Consider the following 17855-nt stretch of genomic DNA (forward strand, 5'->3'; position numbering starts at 1 on the left):
ATTAAGGCAAGCCCCTTTTCATCTATGGTGGGTTAAGTTTTAATCTTTTCTGTGGAATAGACTCCTTTGACTGTCAGGTGAAGTATTGGACTCAAAAAAATCTGTTTTTTTTAATTGAAGAAAATGCTATATTTCATTTGGCTGTTAGTGAAAGTAAAAATACTCTCTGTGGATCTCTAGGTTGAGAACCCTTTAATCTAAGAATTTGGAATTCTGTGGGTTGATGTGGTACTTAATATGTGATAATAAACAATACTTAGCTTATCACCAGGAGTATCATTTTGACAAGTGTCTGTAACTTGTTGGAAGCACAAGCTCTGAGGTCAACATACTGGGCAGATTTGTTGACCCTGTGTTATGAGCTGCTCCTTGAGGACTGTTGTCAATCACACACATCTCTGATTATATAAATAATATTTTAAAAAGTGCTTTGTATCACCTACATAAACTTAAGTTATTGTTATCAGGCCATTAAGTTCATCATTTGATATCTGGGCTTATTTGTCAGTCTGTTTCTGTGCAATTTCTTCTATTCACAAAATTTTGAATCAATTGTGGTATGTAAACCACTGAAACATTGCTGTTATCTATATGGATAATTTTTAGAACAAGATACAAGTGGTACATTATTCTTTCTAACCACTTCTAAGAATCTTTAAGAGCTAATTAACATAGACTTTGGGAAATGTGCATTTAATTAGATTTTGCCCTCATTTTCAGGGGCAGTCCCAGGAATTTGTTCTTCTTATGAGTCTTGCCAGTATGAGGTTGCCATTATAAATGAGATGGAGGAAAAACTGATTTAGGGGAAAAAAACTGTTGGTAAAAGAATAGGGAAGTTTGAGAGGTCTTTTCATCTCAGACACTCTCCTGGAACAGAGATCCAGAACTCATGCAGTAAGCCTAATTCTCTCTTTGTTAATTATTTTTGTTAACAATAATAGGAACAACTGATTCTTATAGAATGCTTTTCCATTTTTTAAACTTCATGAGAATGGTTTTGTTGTTGGTGATACAGGCTATTTGTTCTTTATAAACATTACATTTATCCCTTTGTAAAAGTGTAACATTTTAGTTACTCAATAGCTCCTTAGATTGATAATACCTTGGGTTTCATTACATTGACTGGCTGAGTCAAGAGACCCCAAAGTTCAAATCCTGCTTTTTTCTTTATCACCCAAAGAGAGGAATTGATTGTTGTTTTCTCTCATGGATGGATGATCTGAGAGGTTTGGGCTATTAGAGATTTTCGAACTTTTTCGTCTCAAAGGATCCCTGTTAAACTTAAATTATTAAAAATTATTCATGTTAAAGAGCTTTTTTAAAAAAATGTAGCTTCTATCTAATATGGCAGTTAACATCTGCCATATTAGAAACCAAAACATCTTAGTATTATGAAAATAATTTTGTTCTCGACAACTCCCTTCTTTGAAAACCCCTGGCTTAGATGATTTTCAAGTTCTCTTTAAGCCTTATGTAATCACCTCGGTTTTAACTGCTTCTTTGGGTCTTAGTTTCCCTATTTGTAAAAAGTGAGGGTTGACTTTAGATGGCCTTCGAAGTCACCTGAGAATCCTTCTAAGTTCTAAGTGATTCCCATCTTCGCCTGTTGAAATCCTAATCCTTCCTCACAGCCCAGTTCAGAAGCTCCTTCCTCTAAGACGACCTCCTATTAACTCCCCAGAAGGAATTCTTTTTTGTTTTCATCCCTCTTGTGGCACTTCTGCCACAAGTGTGGGATTTGAGGGGCTTTTGTTTTTTGGTCTTATTTCTTCTATTTTAATGTTCTTGTAGGTAGGAACTTCATTTAAAAAAAATGTTTTCTGTACCTAGCGTCGGGGTAGGGGGCTCAAAGATAAAAGAGTGCCCACATCCAAGCTCTTCATCTATCCTCTCTTCCCTTCTCGCCTAAATCCGTTCAGACTTTAAGGGATTCAGTCGGGGGCCAACCTCCAAGCACATCTCCCGCTGAGCGCGTCTTCGGGACCCCAGCGCCACTCTTTTCCTCCCATCCATAGGCGGCGGGCTCTTGTCTCCCCTCTCTCATCTCATGCCCCGCGCTTTTCTTTCTAACTCTTCCTTTTTATCCCCCTCCATGCACCACCTCTAGGAGCCTCGCAATGTACTTCCCGCCACTGAGCTCCCCAAGCGGCCCCACAAAACGTCGAGGGCGGCCCCGTACTGTGGGAGCCCGCAAACAAAAGCGGGGTACGGGGGTGCCACGCTGCCGGCGCGCCTCGGATCCCGGATGGCCAGGGAGGAGAAGTCGCCCCGGGAGGAAGCGCTCACCGTGGGCTGAGACCACGGCGGTCATGGGCTTTTCTCGTTCCCCCTTCTCCCCTCCCACAATCGCCCACAGTCACGGGGGGGGGGAAAGAACTTAGGGACAGTTGGAAGGCAACGCTCGTATTTTACAGATGGGGAAATTGAGGGCCCCCGAAGCAGTTACGGAACTCGCAGTAGGAGTCTCTGAGAAGGGAGTGTACCCAACTTGGCGGGGGGCCGAGCTCCTGGTTTGGGGGGAAGGGAGAGAGGAAACGTCGGTTGGAGACCAGGAAGTAGTGGGGGTTGGGGGAAGACCAAGGAGCGGGGCGTGGGGGAGGGGTCGGGCGTGGCTCAGAGCCTGAGGCTCCGCGCCCAGCTCCCCGCCCGGGGTCACCGCCCTTCCGCCCAGCAGCTCTGGCTGCGCGGTCTCGTTCACTCGTTCTCTTCCTCCTTTCCTCCGGCCCCTCCCTAGAAGCGCGCGCCTGCGGCCGGGGCACGCGGACGGGGCGTGGCGAGTCGGGTTGACGCGCAGGGAGGGGAGCGGCTGGTGAGGGAGGCGGGGCGCGCGGACGACGCTGGGCGGAGGGCCCCGTGCGTGCATGCGTGTGTGCGTGCGTGCGTGCGTGCAGAGCGTGGGGCGCGGCGTGGAGCGCGCCGTGCGCCAGGCGGATGTCCGGGCCGGCTGGGCCGGAGCTGGGGAAGGAGATGGCGGAAGGCGGAGGCTGCGGGCAGCGGCCGGACGCAGAAACCCAGAAATCCGAGCTCGGGGCCTTGATGAGGACGGCGCTTCAGCGAGGGGCACAGTGGTGAGAACCAGAACCCCGGCCACGGAAGCCGTGCGGCCTGGCATCAGCTCCTGGCACCTGGCAGCCGCTCCCGTGGTTCTCCCTCCCCGGCGCAGGCCCCGTTCCGCAGCTTTTCCAGGCCTTCGGCCCCAGTCCAACCTGCGGTTGTCCCTCGCCCTTTTCTGGGTGGCCTTCCCTCCAGCCGCTGCCGTCCCTTCTGTCCCAAGCTCCGCTTCACCAGCCCAGCCCCATGGCCTTCCCGGCTTCCGCACCGGCCCTGGCCTGGCTTCGGCATCTTAGAATTACCTTCTTCCTTCACCTCCCCCCCCCCCCCCCCCCCCCCCTTCCGTCCCCGTCGTTCCCTTGTCTCCTGCCCTGGACGAACCCCGTAGGCCTAATCTCTACCTTCTCTGAGGCTGTTAGGATCGTACCCTAAATCTTTCCCTTCTGCTCCCCGAGCCCTTTTCCCGGAAGCCTTTTATCTGATTCTCCTTTAACTTACTGCCAGACTCATAGGTATTTAATAAATGCTTGTTGACTTCCTCATTCGACAAGTCCCACGTCTTGTTCTTCTCCAAGGTTTTATATCTTCTTTTTAGTTATATTTCACATCTCCATTTTCTTTAATTACCCTTATTCTCTCCTATCTCAAAGCTTTCTCCAGCTGAGAAATTTTGGACCTTTTAATGCTGAAACTTCCCTGGGAGTATCCCACTGCAGAGGGTAGTAACGCTCTGTGCGTATTCCTAATTGGCATGAATCTCCCCCCCCCCCAAAAAAAAAAGTAGATTTGAAGTGAATTCTGAAAGGCGTGTATGAGGACTTAGGTTGAGTAAGCATAGACTGGTGCTCCTGGGAGTGGAAGCTGGAATAATGAGAGCAAGGAATGAAGAAACTTCTTTGAAAGGAGGGTGTGGGGGAAAATGAAAGATGTTGTCTCTACCACTTGATTGGTTGAGAACTTGTAAGCCCAAGCAAGACAAATAACTTGTATCAATGTAAGGATTATGGGAATTGTAAAGTGTTTTGGAGAGAGAATTGATAGGGCCAAAAATAATTTTGGCAACTCTATTTTGGAGTAGAAGAGAAAAGTGGTTGGTAAGACGGAATTGAGTTGTAAGTATAAGGTGAACAAGGTTTATGTTGGGATTTAGTGTTTAGAGGAAGAAATGGAGCCAAGAGTCCTTGTGGTCTTGATGGTATGATAATGGATGGATGATGAATAATATGAAAGAGCAAATGAAACAATATGTACTGTGCTTTGCTAACCTTAAAGCATTATATAAATGCTAGCTCTTTAAAGAAACAATTAGCTTTGACTACTGAAAAGCTAAATATGATGCTCACATTTTATTAGTAAAAAGGAATGAAAAGTGAGATAAGGTTGACAGTGGAAATATGTCTTTCACATATTTATTGGGTGTGTGTGTTGGGTTAGGTCTAAAAATCCTGTGATTTAATTAAGTGTGCTGTAGATAACTTCTTTAACAAGGAAGAGGAACAATTTGTAATTTAGAGTGTTGTCTGGAATGTTCATAATTTAGGTGACTTGCTCAGGGTTACATTGGTAGTAAGAGTTGGCTGGATGCTTTTCCCCATCTCCTTTTTTCTGACTCTATTCTCCCTCCATCTATTAGCTCTTAATCCATAGCCATACTGTTCCTCGATGTGCACTTAATAATTATTATGCAAAGTTTTAGTTAAATTAAGAGAGTTTGCAGTGAGCTGTTACTCAAAGGAACAAGATCAGACCAAGCTAGCTTTAGGGATGGGTATATTTAGAAGTTGTTTGCATAGTGGTAATTCTGAGCAGGGCTAAAGACAAAAAGACCTAGGAGAATTAGAAAGTGAACCAAGGCATGCCAATATTTGCTTTGAGAAGAGGAAATTTATTTATATGAACAAAACCTTAGATTTTGAGTGACAGTTTTGATGAAGTATGTGAGAATATGTATAAGATCCTTTAAAAGTGTGCTTTGTATCTTACTGTTAGATTCACACAAAAGCTTTTTAAATGAAGATTTTCATTTTTCAAAAGAAAGCGAATGAGGCAGTAGGTTGACAGGGAAAATATGTTCTATTTATTTGTTACTAATATGTTCAGTGCCAGAACATTGTGATACTTGATGGGATATACAAAATTTAGTTAGAAGACAGACCCTTCCCTTATGGAGCTTATAGTTTAACCAAACAGTAATATTTCCAGAAACACTGGGGAGAAATTTCAGTAGCAACACAGCAGTATCATGGGCTTCATTGTCTGACACAATGAAATTGATTACAGAATGATGCATTTGCGAGTATTTAATCATACAGATTCTTCATTTTCTGGAATATACAGATGTTATTTAAATTAGGAGATTAGAGAGTTGAAGTTTGGGATTATATTCTAAACTTTGCCATTGTGTGATCTTGTGCCATGTACATGGTAGCTACTGTTAGTTGATTGACTGTCTTGCTGAAAATGGAGTGTATAGGAGTAATTTAGGACTAGAAAAAGGAAATTTTCACTTATCACCTCAGAAACTTGTGTTTTGCAGCTCTATAGAGATTTTTCCCCCCCTCCACATTTAGTTGTAATATTTATTGGAAGGGCTTCTGAAACACATACATGCCCCAGATTTGCTAAAAATTTTCCTAACTATAAAAAGTAGCAGATTGAATGTAAAATGATAATTATATAGCTTGGCAAGAGAAAGAGAGCATAATTGGCACATTTCTATAAATACTAAAAGTCTTACTTAATGCAAGCATATGCCTAGGCTTCTATTTAAATGAGCTTGTATTGCAGTAATAGTTGCAGTATAGTTATTGCAGTATTGTTAAATACTGCAGTATTTATTGCAGTATAGTTAAGCCTACTGAAAAATAGAAACTTATTGCTGCTCACATTGGCAAAACAACTTTAGTATAGGTCAGGGTAGACTATTACCTTAAGTAAATATTTTATTTTACAAGCCCAAATTGGACCCATTTTGCTCATCTCAAGCCCCAAGTTTTTTCTTAGTGGGATTGCTTGGGAAAGTGATTGAATCTGTATTTATGGAGTATTCATATGCATTGGAGAAGCTTTTACCTCTTTAACTTTTCTACATCAGCCAAATTTTGTCTATTTTTCTAGGTATCTGATTGACAGCCGGTGGTTCAAGCAGTGGAAGAAATATGTGGGCTTTGATAGCTGGGATATGTACAATGTGGGTGAAAACAACCTGTTTCCTGGCCCAATAGATAACTCCGGACTTTTTTCAGGTAAAATGTTAAATTGCCTCTTGGAATGCTGAAGCAAGACGACTGTCTAGTAATGAAGGAGAATGTTTAGAAGTAGGATTTGCATTGTGAATCATATTTCCTTTGGTTTGGATATATATGGAAATGAGGCTCACATCTGAAGTTGGAAATTGATGCTTTCATGTATATAGGGGAAATTTTGGTAAAACAATCAGGAAGAAATTCAGCTATTTTCTTCTGGTTGAATGGAATTGACAACCTTCTAAGTTTTCCCTTTTATTTTTCATGTACTTAATCCAGTGTTATATTTTTCAGCAAGTGGAAAGGATAGGAAAAAAGTCAGAAATATAAACTTAAACATTTGAAAATTACATTATAAAGCCTGTCCTTGGGGAGCTATAGTTTTCTGAGTGAACTCTAAATGATACAGTGGCAGGATAAATGAACATTATTAGAGCCCTCCTCATCTCTCTGACTCTTAGGTGAGATTGGGTACATGGGCAATAAAAACAGAAATCAAAGCCAAGCTAATGAACTTGAAACAGTGGATTGGCTAGGGCCAGATTTACACATGATAGATGATCCAGAGAATCCCATGATCTCAGTTCCTACTTGAATAAATTAGGTGAAGATGATGTCTTTCCCCCCAATATTAAGGCTCTATCTGAAGTCTTTTTGCATGTGGAAGTGAAAAATATTCATATTGGATGGCATTGTGATATGTTTGAGGAAAGGCTCTTTGTTTTAAATTGATAACTTAAGAACTTCCTAGCAAGTTATTTTAGCTTTTTTGAGCCTTTATTTCATCATCTGCAAAATAATGAAGATAAAGTCTCATAGAGTTTTTATCGTTAAAGAACATTGTTAAATATAAAGTATATATACATGAAGTATTCTCAGAGGAAGTCTCTTGATAAAACTAGTAGGAGCAGTCATATGGACATCTTATTTGGCAATCACAAAGCCACTCTTTTTTAGGGGAAAGCTTCAATTGGGGCTTTGAGAAAGGTTTCAGTGGTACAATTCATTAAATTTCTGTTATAGTTTATCATTTACAATATATAACTAGTGATGATAAACCACTGATCAGGAAGTCCCAAGAAGGTCAGAATTGTTACATATTTAGAATTGTTCATACTTAGCATCTTTCTTTAAAAAAAAAATTCTGGACTTAACAAAACACCAAATAAAATGAGCATTTCCATATTTAAAGTGGAATGGAAAAAGAATATTGTACAAGAAACTGTGACTCTTATTTGTAGTTTCCTTTTCCTTTTAAGTATATAATTCAGCGTGTAACTTTCAGAGCTGCCTTACATATCTGTTTCTTCTGACCTCTTCTGTGCTTTTTAAATAAATGCTTCTATAACCTCTTTTATTTTATTTTACCTTTTTATTGGTTATCCTTACTTATAAACCATAGTTTCCCTTTTATCTAACCTTTTTTTGTCTTTCCCCCATTAGAAAAAGGAATGGGGGGAATCAAACCTTTGAGATAAATATGTATATTCAAGCTAAATAAATTTCGAATTGGCCATATTTGAAAATGTATCTTGTTCTAAACCTTGTGTCCACCAGGAAGTGGGTAACATGCTTTATCAATAGTTCTGAAATTATAGTTGGTCATTCATTCCGTTGACTATGATTCTTAAATCTTTCCAAGTCTTTTCTCTTTATAGTGTTATTGTATAAATTATTTTCTTGGTTCTGTTTATTTCATCCTCTAGTCAGTTTACACAAGTCTTGGTTTTCTGAAAATGTATTTTTTGTTAAATTTAAAAAACAAGAAAAGGAAAAAGAACATTAACATTGCCTTATATTCAACAGAACATGAGTGGATTCTAGATAGAACAATACATTTCAATTTCCAGAAAATGTATGTAATAAATATTATACATTGTTTTCAAAGTTACTGAGCTTTTCTTTGCTTCTTTACAGGTTTTCTTTTTGTTCTCTGCTGTGCACTTTTTACTTTATTTTCTCCCTTTAACCCCATGCCCTGAAGGTGGTTATAATTAAATTTAGGTATATATACATGTCTGTAAACATACATATATATACTCTCATATATGTCTATATAAGACTGTATTTCCATTTGTCATCTCTTTTCTAAAGGTGGATAGCATTTTATTTCATAGGTCCAGGCCTTTCCATGTTTTTCTAATCAACCAGCTCATCATTTCCTACACCACAGCAATATTGAAACATAATCACCTCCTCTCTGGGAGATTGTCTATGAAAGTTTTTTCTCCACTTTTCCTCATTCCTTTTATTTTTGACTACATTAGTTTTATTTATATAAGAAAATTTTTAATTTGAGATAATTGAAAGTATCCATTTTATACTTCAACAGCACTCTTGCCTTAAGATAATATTTTAAGGTCTGCTACAGTTGAATTTCCTAACTTTACGGTTTTTCCCCTGGTTTCTTTGAAATTCCTGATTTTTTTTTCCCTGAGGCATTTGGGATTAAGTGACTTGCTCAGAGTCACACAGCTAGGAAGTATTACGTGTCTGAGGCTGAATTTGAACTCAGGTCTTCCTGAGTCCGGGGCCTATTCTCTATTCATTGTGCCATCTAGCTGCCCTGAAATTCTTAATCTTTTATCCTTCCAAACGATTTTTGTTATTCTTTTTTCTAACTCGGATAATTTTTTTGATAACTTATTTGGGATGGCTTTAAATAAATAGAGGTGTTAGGTAAAATTGTCACTTTCTTTTTACATTAGCTTTACATACACAGGAACAATAGATGTTCCTCCAATTATTTAGGTCTGATTTTATTTATATAAAAAATGGCTTATGTTTATGTTCATATATATTCCTTTATCTGTTTGGCAGGTATACTTTCAGGTATTTAAACTGTCTAGTTGTTTTAAATGATCTGAACATATTGAATGATATTACTGACACATAATATAACTATAATCTCCCTATTTTTTGATTAAATCTATTGTAGCTTTAACTTTGGAGATTGTGATTACTACCCTTACTTTTTCTTTTTAAACATAATAAATTTTAGTCCTGCTCATTATTTTGTCTGTGTGTATCTTTCATTTTTATTGTTTCTTGAAGCCAACATATTAATTCAGATTTTTAATCTGTTAAACATTTCCATTTTATGGGTAAATTCATCTGTTCACATTATAAACTATAATTATTTGTTGTGTATTCTTTCCCTTTTTTCATACTATCCTTCTTACTTATTTACTCAATCCCTCCTCACTCTATTTTATTTTTGCCTGCTATATTGACCTCTTATTCCTAAACCAACCTATCCTAAGAATTCCTCCTATTTCCTCTTCCCTTGTTTTATCCCCCTTGCTCTTATTTTTTCTTAATTTAGAAGACTTTTATATTCTTCTAGATTAGGGGTAAGAAACCTTTTTCTGTCAAGGGCCATTTGGATATTTATAACATCATTCAAGGCCCATTCAAAATTTTCAACTTTAAAGCACTCAAGCAGTTGACATTCAACTCAAGTTGTTGCCTAAGATTGCTTTAGCAGAGCCAGACCAAATGATTATCTCTCCTGTAGACTGGATGTTCCTCATGATCCCTGTTCTAGAGCTTCAGGGGCACTTTCCTTGATAATTTTTTGTAACATTGTATTGAGATTGTGTGTGTGTGTGTGTGTGTGTATGTGTGTGTGTGTGTGTGCAATTTTCTGGTAATCCAACAATCCTGACATTATTTCTTCACTATCTGCTGTCCAGATCAGTTTTTTCTGATAAGATATTTCATATTTTCTTCTTTTTTTTTCATTCTTTTGATTTTTTTTTGTTTGTTTCTTGTCTCATAACATCACCAGCCTCCCCTTGCCCAATTCTAGTTTTCAAAGAATTTCCTCTTTAAATTTTTGATTCCCTATTTCAAGTTGATTTATTTTCTTGTCATTTTAAAAAATTTTTCTTGGATTGTTTTACTTTCCTTGGTCTCTCTTATTGGATTTTTTTTTTTTTTTTTTTTTTTTTTGGCTGAGGCAATTGGGGTTAAGTGACGAGTTAAGTGTCTAAGACCAGATTTGAACTCGTGGTCCTCCTGACTTCAGGGCTGGTGCTGTATCCACTGCACCACCTAGTTTCCCCTCTCTATTACTGGATTTTTAAAGGTTATAAAAAATTCTTCAAAGAACAAAGATTGTGTTTGAGACTATTTGATGATTCTTAAAGAAAAAGTAAAAGTAATTTTTTTTTTTTAGCTCTATTATCTATCTTCCTCAGAATATGAACCTTGATCACCTCTCACCCCATAGTAACTCTCTTTGGTTGTGCTAATTTTCCTTTGCTTGATAATTTTTCATTTAAAATTTTTTTAAATAGCATTTTATTTACAGGTTACATGTATAGGTAACTTTACAGCATTGACAATCGCCAAACCTCTTGTTCCAATTTTTCCCCTCCTTCCCCCCACCTCCTCCCCCAGATGGCAGGATGACCAGTACATGTTAAATATATTTAATTTTGTTTTAAGAAACTTTTAGTATAATCGAGTTCTTGTCCTGAAGTATGAGGAATGATGCCACATCTCAGGCCTTTTTTATCATTATTTTCTGTCTTGGAGTCCAATCTTGGGCTCTACTTTCTATTCCTCAGACAGGGTTAGGTACCCCCAGTCACATTGTCCCACAATGCCCTTGCTCCTTGTGTGCCTCCAAACTGCAATGCTTTCTCTGCCCTAATTTTAAATTTTAAAATTAGGGATTCTGATCTCTTGAAACTTCTCATAACCATCAAGGCTCCCTCTCCTTTTGCTGTTGCACAGTCCCTGAGGATGCTTGGCTTTCCTGGGTTATGGAAGGTCTTTCCGTATTCTACTCAACCTTCTCATGCCCATTTTGTTATTAGGTAAAAAGTTTTGCTTTCAGAGTTTGTGTGTAAATTCCTCTGAATCAGCATGGAGATATTTGCATTTTAATCAGGCTGAATCTCTACTTCTGGAGGTCTGGTCTTTTATAGGTTCTTAGTTTGTCTTAAAAGCACTACTGTTTTATCCTGAATTTTGTTTATTTGTTTTTTTGTTTATTTATTTATGCTGAGGCAATTGAGGTTAAGTGACTTGCCCAGGATCACATAGCCAGAAAGTGTTAAGTGTCTGAGACTAGATTTGAACTCGTGTCCTCCTGAATTCAGGGCTAGTGCTCTATCCACTGTACCACCTAGTTGCCCCCTTTTGTTTATTTCTGTAGCTCAACATTCCCTCTGCCTCTTTTTTGTGGATGATATTTGGAAAGCTGAAAGTTTTCTGACCTGTTCTACCATCTTCCTCTTTTTTATTTCTTGCTGGAAGTATTATTCCACTACATTCACGTACCATAATTTCTTCATTTATTCCCCAATCACATGTATCTTCACAGGTTAAGAATAAAATTTTAATCCCTTTTGTTTATACATCCTATATCTTTTCTAATTAATCCTCTGTTGTAATCTAGAAAAACCCATGAATCCAAATCAAGCAACATGATGATTATAATTGACACTTTTACCAACATTTTGGAGATTTAAATCTGACTTTCTTTTTTAAAAAATTATTTTTTAACATATTGCTTTATATGAATCATGTTGGGAGAGAAAAATCAGAGCAAAAAGGAAAAACCATAAAGACATATATATATATATATATATATATATCCAACAGAAAAAAGAATTGAACAAAATGTGTTGATTTACATTCAGTGTCCTTAGTTCTTTTTCTGGATGGCATTTAATTGTCCAAAGCCGTGGGATTGCTTTAAATCACTGAACTAAGAAGCTGAGAAGAACAACTTTTCATAGTTGATCATTGCACATTCTTGCTGTTACTGTGTACAATGTATTTCTTGTTCTGCTTGTTTCACTCAGCATTAGTTCTTGGAAATCTTTGCAGGCTTCTCTAAAATCAGCTTGTTCAGCATTTTTTATAGAATAATAATATTCCATTACTTTCATATACCACAGTTTGTACAGCCATTCTCCAATGGATGGTATTGTACTCATTTTCCTAGTCTTTGCTACCACAAAAAGAGCTGCTACAAACATTTTTGCACACGTGTGTCCTTTTCCTTCATTTATAGATCCTACTTTTTTTTTTTTTTTTGCTGAGGCAATTGAGATTAAATGACTTGCCCAGGGTCACACAGAGCTAGGACATGTTAATTGTCTGAGATTAGATTTGAACTCAGGTCCTCTTGACTTCAGGGCTGGTGATTTATCCACTGTGCCACCTAGCTGCCTCAGATCCTATTTTTCTAATGAGACAGGGAAGGAGGTAGTTTTGTTTTTTACAGAATTCATAATAAAGCTCAGCTGCTTTTCATTTTGTCATTGTAAATATTGCTCTATTTATCAGTATCCTGCATTTTTCAGATAGAGTTTCCCATGCACATCTCAGTTCATCATATTAGTTATTTCTTATGCTGGAGGAATATGTCAGTATATTCATATGCCACAATTTGCCTAGCCAATCTACAATTCTACAATTGGCTATCCAATTCTTTGTTACCACAAAAAATGCTCTTAAGAGGACTTTTTTTCCTCTCGAGAACATGTTATTGTTTTAAAAAGATATCTCAGCTGTAGTTTTTTTTAATACACATTATATAGTCTTATGGAGTAAGAAGGGATTTATAGTTTTTCTAGTCCTTCCTTATGTTGGAAGCAAGAATATTTTCTACATTGTCACTAACATGGCTATCCAGTCTCTGCTTGAACACTGAGTGATGTTATTTAGGGAAGTTGAAATTTTTGAGAATTGAGTTAGAGGTATTTGGGACTAATTATCTAGCAATGGGATATTTTCTTTTGACAAGAGCTATTATAGTCATTTTGTTGATTAAACCTTTTGTTCAGTATTAGGGGTTGTGTGAGTGATTTTGAATTGCAAAATTAAAATTAGGAAACTGACAAAAAATCACTCATTTGTCCACATAACTTTGTTTATGCATGAATGTACATGTACATATGCTCTTATATTTGTGTGATCTGGTGGTAGCAGCAGAGATTTTTCCCCTCCATTCTCTCTCCTGATCTCTTTTTAAATTGAATCCTTATGATAAGCCTGGTGCTTTGTCTATTATTCTTCCTCTCCATTTATCTCTGCCAAAGAAACTTGTACAATGGAGATCCATATTTTGATGTTATAGTATAGTTTTAGCAGTGGTGAGCCAAGGGCATGGGAAACTGTTTTGAGAATCCCAATTTGATATATCTCCCTTGATTGCAGTATAATAATACTAGTATGTTAATGGAAACAGTTTGCTATATTCTAGCTAGGAAGTTTGACACAGCAAGTGTGGTTCGCTACATTCCTGCCAGAGTGAACTGGTCATTTTCATTGTCAATGATGTCTGACTAAATGAATGGAAAATAATGTATTAAATGCTTATCATGTGTCAAGAATCATGTGGAATTTTGGAGATGGAAAGACCTTTATTAAGAAACTTATCTTATAATGGGGAAGAGGTGTCTTTGGACATGAAAGCTATAGGGATACTTAGTAGTCCCACGGGGGAGTAGATTGAAACATTGTATCCAGGAAACATGACAGAGTGGGTTATAATTCCTAATTTCAGAACTACAGTGGGAGGGAGGGGGAAAAAGTACTCTCAAAGTAATTGTAGAAGAGTATAAGATAGCCTGAGAATAGGGAATAAAGTAAAGTATAGTTGGGACTTTTCTTTAAAAAGTGGCTTAGGAAATGCTGTCACCAGCCAGGAGAGTAGGGGCCTTAAGATAGGAGTTTTAGAGAGGAAAGGGTTGAACCCTTAAAAGGTATGGTCACACGTATGAGTAGTGGGTCCTCTGAAGAGATAGCCAGAAAATAGAGAATAAAATGAGATTCCCCTCCACAATTGCATTTGGTGAATAATTAGGTAAAAATCCATTTCTTACTTATTAATAGAAGAAAAGTTTGAAATGTCTTTTTTTTTTTTTGATAACCATTTATCAGACTCATTGCTGAATGATTGTCCCATATTCAAAATGATGCAAAAAGTTCAAATTGGAATACCACGATACATGATGACAATTACTATATATTAAAAAACACAACAGGAACAAAACAAGTATAAAGAAAAGAAATCAGAAAGGGACACAAGAGAGATGATATTTTCGTTCCTTTATATTGGTTCAGTTGATTAAAGAACTTATCTTGAATATTTTAGCCCATTGCCCATAGTCATGCTGTATGACTCTTGTATTTCTGTTATGTCCTCCACAGAGATTCCATCCAAATCAGTACAACAAATAATAAATTTATAACATTTTTTGAAATAAAATGAAATTGCAAAATAGTTTACAAGTTATGAGTTTGAAATTCATTCCCATAACTTCTTGTTTGTATTTGTCAATAATGTTTTTAAGTTTATGAATTAAAATTTTTTTGAAATAATAAAACTGCATATTCCTTTGTATACTTCACAGTAATATGAGAAAGAATATGTTAAATACTTTGAGCTCTTCAGAAACTTACTATAGAAATGCCTGCATAAACAGAATCAATTATAGTATCATTGCTATATCAAGTAAGCATTTAAGTACCTATGAGTCCTGAGAAAGCCTCTGTTAAAAAGGATATACTACATAAACAAAAGGATATATTAAACACATGTGGGATTCTCTTTGGCACCATTGTTCCCCATTTCCTTAAAACTTGATAAGTTCTGTTTTGTTTTCCTTGCTTTGACCCTATGGAGAATCTTGCTACTTTCATCTTTTTGGTAGATGAGAGAATTTTCAGAGAGCAGGAGGAGCTGGACATAAAAGTGGATTAGATGGAATCATTGAATTATTCACTGATCATTGAAGAGTCACATAGTACAACTACTTGGGATGTGGGGAAAGAAGGGATCTCCTTTTAATGGTTTCATATTTCCAGTGCTTAGCATAGTACTTGGCACATAGTTAAAGTGCTTAATAAATGCTTATTGATCTCATGTACGTAATGTAAACTTTTTGGCCTTTCATTCAAGCTTTGCCACAATATGACTTCAATTTTATTTAGAATTTTATCAAGTATTATTACTGGTCATTGATTCTAGGTCCAGCTGAACAACTAGGTTTTTCAATTTCATCCTACCCTTTGTCTTAATTTCTGTCGAGGTCCTCTTCCTTCAAAACATACCTCTGGTGCTATTTCTTCAAAGATGCTTTCTCTAATGCCCTCAGCTGTTAGTGATCTCTCTTCTTAAATTTTATTCAGAACATTTTAGATGTCAGCCTTGATTTCGTTGCAGTCTGCTTTGCATCAGTCATTTTTCATTTTTGTATCATTAGTGCTTAGCAAAAGTACCTTACACTTATTTTTTAATATTGTTGAAATAATTTTAATCTATTATCTCTTCTCCTTCCCCATCTCATAGGAAAAAGTAAAAGTAACTAAAAACTGAGGCCCACAGAAGGGAAATGCTCAGGATTTCACAAATAATAAGTGGTCAGATGAAGGAGAAGGGAATGAATTCACTAATTGCCCAGAAAACCTCCTTCTATTTTGGGGGAGAGAAGTGGTAGGCTTATGTATTCCAGATGGTGGTCATGAAGCTTTTTTAATTTCCTTTGTTGCTTTGATCTAATTAGTACAGGACACGACTTCTGCTGTACAGTGAAATATAACTTCACAAATACCAACTGTTCATATGATAGCTTTCACACTTGTTTTTGATGGTCTGAAGTGCCTTTCTTACGTCTCAGGTTGAGGATAACTTATTTGCCTGTGGAACTTTTGTGCAGGTTCTTCCTGGTCCTAGAATGCATTCTTCCTTCCTGTGTCTCTTAGAAAGATTTCTTTTTTTCAGAGCTCAACTCTGAGGGAGCTTCTGCAGGAAGTTTTTCATCATTCCCTAAGTTATTAGTGCTTTTCTTATTAAAATGACCGTATGCCAACTTCATATATATTTTGTGCAAGTTATGCTGTACAAATATATGTACATACTCATCTATGAACATGCCATGCATATATACTTGCTGTGAGCCACAAAATTCCAATTTGTAACAAAAATCATTGAGACATGGAGACAGTGCTCCAATTGTGATAAGTCAATTCATTAGGAATATCAGTGGTCTCTAATCATTTGGGTTCAAAACTTTCCTTGTGGTTCCTCTTCTACTTGAGGAAAAATTGCTTTTATAGGCATTGAGGGATATCAAAAGTAGAATGAAGCAGTACAGTCCTGTGATTAATCATGGAAGTCTTAAAATTGGCTAAGGGAAATGTCCACCAATCATAATCACTTTGTTAACAGGCATTAGCTACAGCTCATCGACCATAGGCTGTCAATTATAGGTCATCTCAGCAGGAGTTTTCCAAAGGCTGTAAGACACTGTCAGCAACATCTCAAAGCTTTCCACAAGTCACAAGACCCAAGTGTTTGACCAATAGTATCTTAAAGTCCAAGGAAGCTGTGGCTTTGAAACTGTAGTCATTAGGGAGTGAATGGAAGTGATTTCTTTGGGGTTGAGGGAAGTGTTATTACTGAGAATTATGAACTTTATTTCAAGTGACATACTTAGGTGTTGGGGAAGGGGGCATTGCTAATGCATTAAGTTTTTAACTCTAATACATGTTCTTATAGCAAGCTTAATTAATACAGCCTGAATCCATCTGATAAATTCAACAAAACTAACATAATCACCAATATGTAATAGATTAACTAATTGTTGTCTACATAATTTATGATACAACATTATTCAAACAGCTGTGTACAACTTGAAATCACTAATACTCATTAAATCAAAATGACGTGAATAAATATTGATTAAATTGAGTAGGGGCATCAAAATGATCTTCTTCACAGTGCTATATGTCCTGTACATGTATACACGTGTACTATTTATGTTCATGTTGCCTCATCAGTCTGATGGCAGGTACTATTTTCTTTGTAATCCTTTGATCTAACATATCTAGCCGTATCTGGCATGGAGCAGGCATTTGCTACTAGTAATTGGATTTTGCATACCATTTTAAAGTTTGTTAATGCTTTATGGAAACCCCTTATTTGAGCCTCACACTCCTGTTAAGCCTTACATCTATTATTCTATAGTTTTACAAATGAGGAAACTTGAATTTTACAGAGGTTAAATTACTTGTCACATACATGGCAAGAATAGAGGTAATCTTCAGCAATGTCACTTTATTATAGTACTTGCTATATCTCGAGTTTATAAACTTTGGAATATTGCAGACTTAGAAGAAGGTGGTTGTACAATATGGACATTGTAGTCTGGTCCCTGGACTAGGGAAGAATGATCTTCATCAGTTTTTGCCAGTGATGTCTTTTCATCTTGAGTTTGACATTGTTTGAATTACTTGTGTATTGTTGATTCTTTTTATTATTTAAAATAAAAGTTGTTTCTATCTAAAAATTCTATTTTATGAGGACTAGATGATGATTGTCTGATGGTTTTATGGAAAGACATGGGTATTTGTCTTGTTCATAATTTTATATAAAATTGTTTTAAAGAAGGAAATGAATAAGAATCACTTAGAATAAAAAAAAAACCATGGAGGGTGGTTTCAGTTTGCTTGAGTGGATGAAGTCACCAGTTCATCAGAGTATCCAGAAATCAGTTGAAACAAATATTCCTTTCTTTTAAGAAGAGCTGC

At 37.0% G+C, this 17855-nt stretch overlaps 1 protein-coding gene across 2 annotated transcripts in view; it reads left to right on the forward strand.

The window, feature by feature from the left end:
* Nucleotides 1–2875: 2875 nt before the first annotated feature.
* The window catches only part of USP4 (ubiquitin specific peptidase 4), a 67955-nt gene continuing 52975 nt past the window's right edge, over nt 2876–17855 (forward strand). For both annotated transcript variants that reach the window (XM_031959259.1, XM_031959266.1), the window contains exons 1-2: nt 2876–3071; nt 6172–6299. In XM_031959259.1, coding sequence (XP_031815119.1) covers nt 2935–3071; nt 6172–6299 — 265 coding nt within the window. In that variant the 5' untranslated portion in view covers nt 2876–2934. The remainder of the gene's footprint in view (nt 3072–6171; nt 6300–17855) is intronic.

The sequence above is a fragment of the Sarcophilus harrisii genome, chromosome 1 (genome assembly GCF_902635505.1).
Source record: "Sarcophilus harrisii chromosome 1, mSarHar1.11, whole genome shotgun sequence".
Classification (NCBI taxonomy): Eukaryota; Metazoa; Chordata; class Mammalia; order Dasyuromorphia; family Dasyuridae; genus Sarcophilus; species Sarcophilus harrisii.